This window comes from Crotalus tigris, unplaced genomic scaffold (assembly GCF_016545835.1).
Source record: "Crotalus tigris isolate CLP2741 ecotype Arizona unplaced genomic scaffold, ASM1654583v1 scf7180000019200.1136910, whole genome shotgun sequence".
NCBI lineage: Eukaryota > Metazoa > Chordata > Lepidosauria > Squamata > Viperidae > Crotalus > Crotalus tigris.
In genome coordinates this window covers 552889-562438 of record NW_024097429.1, presented here as the reverse complement: position 1 = coordinate 562438, position 9550 = coordinate 552889, and the positions used below count along the sequence as shown (strand labels likewise).

At 35.4% G+C, this 9550-nt stretch overlaps 1 protein-coding gene across 2 annotated transcripts in view; it reads left to right on the top strand.

The window, feature by feature from the left end:
- The first annotated feature begins 57 nt into the window (after positions 1-57).
- KPNA4 (karyopherin subunit alpha 4) overlaps positions 58-9550 on the top strand; it is a 27778-nt gene continuing 18285 nt past the window's right edge. Inside the window, exons 1-2 of one of the 2 annotated variants that reach the window (XM_039361108.1) lie at positions 58-416; positions 9401-9445. In XM_039361108.1, the coding sequence (XP_039217042.1) occupies positions 348-416; positions 9401-9445 (114 nt within the window). In that variant the 5' untranslated portion in view covers positions 58-347. Of the gene's footprint in view, positions 417-722; positions 1056-9400; positions 9446-9550 lie in introns of those variants that run through there. The other variant, XM_039361109.1, reaches the window with a different exon arrangement.

The window sequence follows — 9550 nt, the reverse complement described above, 5'->3', positions numbered from 1 at the left end:
CTCCTCCCCTGCCCCCCCTGCCCGTCCCCTTCCCTCCCCTCCCCCATCTTTCGCTCGCTCGCTCTCTTGCCTTCGCTACCGGCACATTCCGCCGCCCTGAGAAAGGCCTATAAGGCAACGGGAGCGGTTGGAACAGGCAGGGTGGCCGCTGCCGCTTCTTAGTTTGTCATCAGGCCAGGCCGGAGCGGAAGGCGGCTCGAGGTAAGGTGGCCAGACCGCCGCGGTGCTGAGGGAAGCCGGGGGACGAAGACGCGACAGTAGAACCGGGAAGAAGGGCCCGGCCGGGTCCGGGAGAAAGAGGAGGGAGAAAAGAGGACGAAGCGAGGCCGCGCTCCCTGCCTCCCGCCATGGCCGACAACGAGAAGCTGGACAACCAACGGCTGAAGAACTTTAAGAACAAAGGCCGCGACCTGGAGGTAGGCACCCCCTTTCTGAGGAGGAGGGTCCGGAGCAGCCCGCCGCTCGCGCCGAAGAGGCTCCCGGCGGGTTTGGAGATCAGTTGCCCGTGGCGTCTCTGCTAATCTCCCACGCCAGCGCCAGGCGGCCGGCCGGCCGGTGGGCCGGTCGGCCTGCTTTAAGCGCCTCGAGCGAGGCCGGAGCCTCCGCCGGGAGGGAGGAGGGGGAAGGAGGAGAAGGGTGGGGTTCGCTGTGCTTTCCTCGCGAGGGACGCGTCGACACTCAACACCCTGGCTGGGAAGGGCCGCGGCCTAGTCTGCTGCTCTTCGCGGCGGCGGCGGCGGCAGCATGGAAGGTTCCGTTTTTCTTGCTCAAGAGAGACCAGGAAGGGGGTGCTTTCCTTCTTGCCTTTTCTACTTGGGTAGGCGTTGAAGAGTGAGGCCTTACGCCCAAGATAGGAAGGCGAGGAAAGAAGGAGCCCGAATGGCCGAAGCTGATGGAGGAGCCCCTTCCCCCCCCCCAGCTCAGCTGCCTGACATGGAAATGGCCTGTCAGATGACTTGTTTTTCTCGTCTTCTCCACCTTTTTTTTTTCTCCTCTGAACTGCACCTTGCCATAAAGAATCAGATTTGGAACCACACAGTTGCACAAATGTCCTGGTACTACATTGTTTAAATTATTTTTTTTAAGAAAAAAAACTACTTTGTTCTATATTTTTATCTATTCTGTAGTGTAAATATAAATCGGTCAATTTTTTATTTAAAATTGTTTCTCTTGTTCTACTTTGGTTGCATTTACTGTAATACTGTACACAAAAAGTGTTTGTGCCATGAGTTTTTAAAGTGAAATTTGAATATGGAACTTGTTCTGTAAGCCATTAACTTTTACAAGTGTTCCCTGTTTCAACCTAGCCTCAGCCAGGAAACAAATGAAATGAAATTGGCTAATCATTCTGCATGTAAGATACCTTGACTAATTAATTAAAGCACAGTTTCCCAGGGTTGTCAAAAACTACCCTTGGATATAATCAGTGATGGAAGACCCTATAATGTAAGCAGCTTGGTTATTGTTCCTCTTCTGAGTAGAAATTATTTTAAATTGTATAAATATCTCAGTTTGCAGTTTCTCAGATGTCTATCACAAATTTTGAATTATGTCTAATAGTAATTTCCAACTTGAGAATTTATAAAAGATAAATTGTCTCCTAGTGACTTTGGAGACATGTCTATATAGTTAGCAACAACATGGAATTGGTCTTATGCAATATTTTTTCAACTTCTTTGCCTAGGCAACAGCCCTGGGGTTTCCTACTGATGTCTTATCCAAATACTAAGCACATGCTTAGCTTTTTGAGATTGGCCAGAATTATTTAGATGCTGTACTGTGGGTTCATTGATTTCATCACAAGATAATCTAAAATATGCCTTTTACAAAGTTGGTGCCAGTATTGAATAAATAAAATAATGAGTAACAATCTGATATAACACTACTTCAATCTAGGATTTCATGAATTCTTGCTGCCATTTCTACCTCCTTTATAACATAGTATTTATCATCCACTGAACAGCATATTATTTAGATTATATGCTCTTATATCTATCGGATGGCTGGCAGGTAAATAATCTTTTGAAAATATGGTCAGTTTATATTGTATATTTAAGATTCTGTTATTAGTATACCTGCTTAGCTGGCAAGAAAGTAGTGTTAATTTATTTTCAATAGATATCTAATATTTTACTCCAGCTCTGTTTTAGAGAGGGTTATAAGTAATAGCTTATCTTCAGTGAAAATTATAATTTCATGAAGTTAACTAATTTGGTTTCATGAATAGTGCCATATTAATTCCTTCAACTTTTGGGATCCTTCACAGAAGGAGTACATAATGCTAGGAAATGCTGTGAATTCTGGTATTTTTCTTGCATATTTAATAACATTTTATGTGAACCTTAAATTGTTTCACAGATGAGATGTGCTGAACATCTGCAAAGTTTATTTTGAAAGGTTTTATTCTAAAATTAGAAAATGTTGGAATTAATCTGTCATTGATAAGGTTTTGTTACCTACATAATGTGAAAAAGAAAAACATTGGTTTTAATTTTACTAGATCAAAAGTAATCTAATAAAAGCAAGCTAGCAAATGTGAACTGAATGCTTCTGATTTCTTTGTAAAGTTGAACTAGGAGGGAGTGGCAAGAACTCTGAGGTATGGCTCTGTCATTCAGGCAGGACTGAGATTTTTAAAGATTTTTTGGTAGCGTTGCGATGGAACTTATTAATATCTAAAATGTTTGTACAGTTCCTAATTGAATGTAAAATTGTGCTCCAGTGGTAACCAAATGCTTGAAAATCACAAGCTAACAAAAATTGTCCACTGCAGATATAAACCCAAAGCTTGTACAAACTCATTTAATTGTGGTATTTTGTTCATTCTAAATTTTATAAGAGACAGCTATGCTCATTCCTAAAGATTGAGGAGAGTAAATTAAGTTGGAATCAACAGAAGGCAATTAGGAGCACTGAAATATTTGCTGATAAAAATATGCTTTTTCTGCTTACTGCCAGTCTATTTTTTCATGCAGGTTAATGAAAGGTGGGTATTTAAGGGCACCTGGGAATTCTGCTTTCCTGCTTCTGTGGAAAACCCTCTTCTTGATCCCAATATTTCAAAATAAAAAGAGTCTTCAATACGAATGGAATATCATTCTTGAGTCATCTTTAAGTTTTGTGACATTATCTGGCTTATGAGGCAATAGATGTATTATATATGATAGTACATAGAAAAGAGGCGTATGCTAATAAACAGTATGTGTTACTTTCAGTTATTTCTAATTTGATTACTATCAAATTATTTTTATGGCTCTGTTTTTAAGAATGATAGGAATTGTAACCTCACACATCTGGAGGATATTAGGTTTAGGCTATTTTAAACTAATTAGCTGTGCAATACAGTTGAATGTACTTTTCATAAACAGTCTTGAAAAGCTGCTTATAGCTGTGACTGCAAAGTAGATTTTAGAATGGTTGAGATGCATCCAGTGAAATTTCAGATGTAATTGCTCTATGCCAGTTTATACTGTAATTCTTTAGTAAATTGTGTCATAGTTGCATCATGTACCATCATAGAAATTTTACAGGTGTTAAAATCATGGTTCAATTGGATATTGTTAGCCCCTCAAAGTAGATCTTCATGTTGCAGGGAATTGGAGCATAGATCATCCCCTTTTTTCCTTATTTGCAGATGAATGTGGGCAGATTAAGGGTTTATTGGAGGTACTTTGTTCTAAATATCTACTACTCCTTTTTTAGGGGAGGTATCATTTTAAAGTTGCAGAAGATACAGATCTCTAATTATAGTCATGTTAAGCTATTCTGGGAGATTTTTTTATCATGTGTTCTAATAGAACTAAAAATACTGCCATCTGCAACAATTTCTTGGCTTGCTATAAAGATGGTGATCTATTGACTCCTTCACTGTAATCAGATTTCATATTTATATTGTAATTTATTGGTTTGCCTCTTGGTCATTGGTCATCTTGATATGATTGGAGAGCTCAGTATTTCAGAGTCCCTGAGAATAATCTTAGTGGAAACCTCAAGTTCCTCTTCCCAGTAAAGGAGAGGTGCAGTTAAGAGTAATCCATAGGAGTTTATGAAAGTCAAGGTTTTAGCAATATGAAAGGAAGTATAAAATCAAATCTAGAAGAAGCAGCAGCAAAGTACTTTGCCAGGATATCTATATGGACATAGCTAATATTTTTGGACATGATCTTGTATCATATGATGAGATTACCAGAATGGAAGGAACTATTAACTATTCTAGTTAATGGGAAAGAATGTTAAACTTTATGAGTACACCTAGGGATGAAGATACGGCCAGAATAAATCTATGTATTAATAGAATATTACATGCAAAGGAATGGAGAGGCAGTAATATTTTAAAAATACTTGAAATGTGTGCTTGGCTATATCCCTATAAATGGCAGACTCACATCTATTGGAATTATTCTAGTGAAGATCACTGTTGCATACATGCCTGCTTCAAACACAGCTATGGAAAAAAAACAGTTTTGTGACAAATTGCAAGATGTGTTAAAAGCAATTTAAGCAAAAAAAAAGATGTAATATTGCTGGTGGGTGATTGGAATACAAAAGTTGAGGAAATGGGAAACATTAGTTAGTAGGATGATTTGAATTGAGTAAATATACTAAAGCAGGAAGGTAATAGTATTATCCAAATATAACTTTTGTTTGTTACCAAAACTTAATCCATGTAATATATAGACAGGTGGTCCTCAAGTTACAGCTATAATTGAGCCTGGCAATTATATTTGTGATGGTTATAAAAGTGGATCACCATGTGACAGTACTAAATTTTATGACATTTTTCAGAGACATTTTTAAAACTGAACCAACTAAAATATTTTAGCATTTTAAATTGGAAAATATCTAAGCAGCTTTCAGAAAAGCTATTATGATTGCTAAAGAAAGATGAAGGATGGAAGCTTTTAATAACAAGAAGGATCTGTGACAGCTGAATGATATCTTTTACAGTATCAAGTAAGAAAGAATAAAAAAATACGATATCTCGGTCAACAATATCAACAAAGGTGGATATGGGAAAACTGAAGTAAACTGTTTTAAAAGGAAGTCAGAAAAAAGTGCATCTAACCTGGTACTGAAGAGTAATAGTGGAATAGAAATGATAGAGGCAACTGAGATCAGAGGAAGATGTAAATATATTGAAACCTTTACAAATTAGATTATAGAATGAGAGAATTATAGTAAAAATGTGATTTAACAAGCCATTCAAGAGAAAGGAGTGTGTTAAATACAAATCTCCATTAAAATCTAAAGCTACTTATTTAACACAAACACACACAAAGACACAAGCTTGTATTATGTTATACAGTATTATTCTGTTGTTATTTCCTCCTGGAGAACAAGGCCATCAGTCTGCTGCTTTGGTGCTTCCAAGCCCTTTTTCACTTGGCTCTTATCTTCTAGTACTGCAGTCAAACCTCCTCTTCCCATCCCTCCATCTTTCCAAATAATTCCTTCCAGTAATCTCTGAATTGCCTTTTCTCTAGGCAATATTTCCAGTGCTTCCCATGCTTTTACCACTTCTCACTAACTGTCCACTCCCCCAATCTTGGTACTTGTGTCCCAGAAATGTAAAATCAAAATCTCAACAAAGTTTACCTTGCTTTCAGAAGGGTGACTGGACTCAACTTTTGTCTGTTGCATCCAATTTTTTTAAAATAGAAGACCATCAAATATAAAATGTTTGTAGAGAGAAAAGTATATATTCAGGAACTTACTCCAGTCACCTGTGAGGTATGAATGGCAATAGGTTATCTGTTGAATGAACACCTGATACAAATAAAATAGTCATTGAGCTGTTTAAACTAATGTAGAAAAGACATTTAAAATGATATCAAGCTCTGTATAAAAAAATGTAGCAAGACAGCATGTATTCATATCTAAGACAAGAAATGGAAGGGAATGTATGAATTTCCAAATAAATAATTCCCTGTATAGTTTTTTCTAATTTTAATATTTTATAAAGAATAATGCTCTATATGGAGAAATGAGAAAGAAGCATATAGGTTTCAGAAAAGGCTGAGGGATCAATGAACTAATGTTTAATATAAAGTGGAGAGAGCAAGAGAATTTTAAGAAAAGGTTGTTTTACTTATCATAAACAATAGCTTTGAATTTACACTTCTTGCCAGAATTTAAAATATATTAAGACTTGATTAAATGATTGATTATTCTTTGAAGGTCTATACTAGTTTTATAAGAAGCTGGAACAAAACAAGAACTGCATTTGGAGGGAAAAAAATGGCTTGGAATAGAAAAGGGAGTAATTTAAGGATACATGTTGATCCCATATCTGTTACATAATAATTATTGAATTAAAGGCTAAAATAAATGGCAGCTAGAATCAAAACTGGGGGTTGAAAAGCTAACAGATTGAAATGTGCAGTTGATACCACTCTTAGCTAAACAAAAGACTTCATTAAAAAATAATTCATTATGAAAGTAAACATAGAAGATGAAAAATCATGGTTAATCATAAGCATTAAAAAGTCAAAGCTAAAGCTACATCTAGTCTGCTTAGAGAACTTAAAGTGAATGCAAACTAATTAAAGTGATAATTTTGACTTCATAGACCTCAAAATGATGAAAAGTAGACCTGTTTAAAACATTTTTCCAATCCAGATGGCTTTGATATAAATACGCCAATAGCCAGATTCCTCAACAATATTTTTTGTCAATTATTGCAGAAAATACTGATGTCAGTGGTTTTATTAAGATTTATAAAATGTGCTTAAAAATATGTGTGCCTGTGTCTGTGCAGATATATATTCTCTTTTGAGTCAAACTGAAAGATACTGAATTGATGGAAAGTTTGTCCAGTGGAAAGTTAATACTGTATGCAGGAAATATGTATCCTGTGTAATAAACCAAAGCCTAAACTGCATATTTGTAAAGTGCAACACTTCAGCTAGATGGCAGCACATAACCATCTTTGTTGATTTAGAACAGGGCTTTTCAACCTTTTCACAGACTGTACTATCTTTAGGACATGACAATATTTGAGTACCGGTGACTTAGCAAGGTGTAAAAAACTTAATGACAAAAAAAAGGAAAAAAGTGATAAAGTACACCCACCCAGATGCTCCACATTTGAGAAGCTTTTCAGATAGATTTACTACACCTGGTCACTCATTCTGAAAATAGCTGCACTTTGGGTTTTGACAATACAGATATCCTCAATTACCATCCACATTTGGAACTGGTTACTTGGTCATTAAGTAAGGCAATAGCTAAGAGATGCCACTGCTGTGCTTATGAACTCTGTTCAGCTTTACAGACCTGCAAAGATTCTAAATGCAAGGATAGATTTTTTTAATTTGAAAGCCTTTAGATACTGAGTTTCTAAAACTAAAAAAATAGCCAAAATAAGTGAATTTATAAGTGACCCAGTATCAATACACAATGTTGCATAGATACAGAACAAAGCTTCTGTATTGCTTCAGCAATATACAACAGATTTTTGACTAAGCAGCTGTGATTTGTAGATATTTTTAACTGAATAAATCAGGTGGGGGTTATGTATTTTTTCACTTTCTATAAAGGACAAAACTCACATTTTATCTTTCAGTTAAAAGTGACAGGTTTTTAAACATAAAATTTTAGTTTGCCAAAGATTAGACTAAATAATCACTAAATGCTAAACAATTAAAAACAAGGTATCCCAACTGTGGACACTATCCACAGTAACTTACTACATACATACATACATACATACATACATACATACATCCTCTGAAGTGGCTGTCCTTGTCTAAATAGTTGGTTATTTTGTTAAAATGAATTATCCATAATATAGATCACAAATTTTATTATTTTAGATGATAATTGCACTGTAAAGACATGTACTGTAATATTCAAATGTGTTGACGTGCCTTCTCCCCACCTGTTTCATTGGATGGGAAAGTGGGAAAGGATATTATATCTGCATTCAGCAAAACATGATTACAGTTCTTTCTCTGATTAGGAGCCCTGTTGGGCTAGTAGATGGTCTATGACTAATATAGAAGTTTGAATGTCTATACAAACCAGTAATTCCTCTTTAAAAATTTAGATGTTTAGATTAGGTAAAAACTTTTCTGAAGATAGATATACATATGTGTGTGTGGGTGTGTTCACTGACTCCACTTTTGTTTTAATTTTCTTTATCAAGGCCTGACATAGAAACAGTTACTGGATACTCCATGAAATAATTAGCTGATAATGTAATTCTTTACTCACAATTATGCATGCTTTCAAGTCTAGGGCCTAATCATAGTGGAAGAGATTTAGTTGGTTTTGTTAATGCTGAAATTCTTAACATATTGTCCATCAATACCTGTGGGCTCACAAATACATTCCTCGGGGCTTGATGAATTCCTTGCACTATTTGAGATTGGTGTTGTAACAAAAAGTGTGGATCTGTTGGAATTCATGTGATTCATACAGGCCTTGTTTTTGGGGTAACTTTTTTTGTAGCCTTTTAGTTTAGTTGTATTTCATCACTGAAAATACCTTTCATGAAATCTGTCTTGTATGAAGGGTTGTAAGGCAAGTTATCACAATGTCTTAATTTGTCATCTTCCTCTCCCTCCCCCCCCCCCAGGTTTGGAACCCTGATCTGGAAAATTAAGATTTTCTTTCCCTCCTTTAATCTGAAGGAGGAAGTGAATAGGAACAGAAGGTGCAATTAAGATCAATATGAGCTTAGCAAAGAGCTTCAGACGTTAACATATTTTTTCCATGTAGTAAACCTAATATTCCTTCTAACAATAAATTTGAATATTTTAATGTCTGACAAATACTGTATTGGAATAACTTTTAATAAAAAAATAAAAAATCTTACTTTAAAAGATATGGTCTTCTTGAAACTCTGAAATTGTGGACAGAGAAAGTTTCATATCTGGGAAAAAAGAAAGCCTGAGGTTTTCAATGGCTGTTTATTCTGGTTGATGTATTAGAAGTTGGCTTGTTTCATTATTGGGTACAGTATTAAAGAGACTCTTTTGATTCAAAATCTAGATAAGTTAGAAAATATGTTCTAGGAAGCCAAAGGAAAGATTTATTCATTTCTACTAAATTGTGTTATAATGTGACATTAAAGAGAGCTATTTTACTTTCTAATATAAATGGATTATATATTAGCGTATGCAATGATCAAACTTACTGAAACAGTATTATGTCAATAAGTGCAATTTAATTACCTTAATTGTTAATTAATCTATTTAATTAATTGTTAATCTATTTTCCTTTCATCAGTTTTTGGAATGTTAATACTCATTTTTTTTAAGTTTTGGGCCTACTTCATTTATCTATAACAGAATTGTGTATTCTAGAATTGATGAAATCTCATAGTCACACTTAGAATTCATATTACTTCAGAAAACATTAGGAGTGAATATAATTCTATAATATTTTAATTCTACAGACTATGAGAAGACAGCGAAATGAAGTTGTTGTGGAATTAAGAAAGGTAAGCTTTAACATTTTAATCACATACTTTCAAAATTAATATTGGCTCAGTCCAGTAGAATACTGGTGGCACTATCCTCATAAATCTGAGAAATTTCTCTTCTCC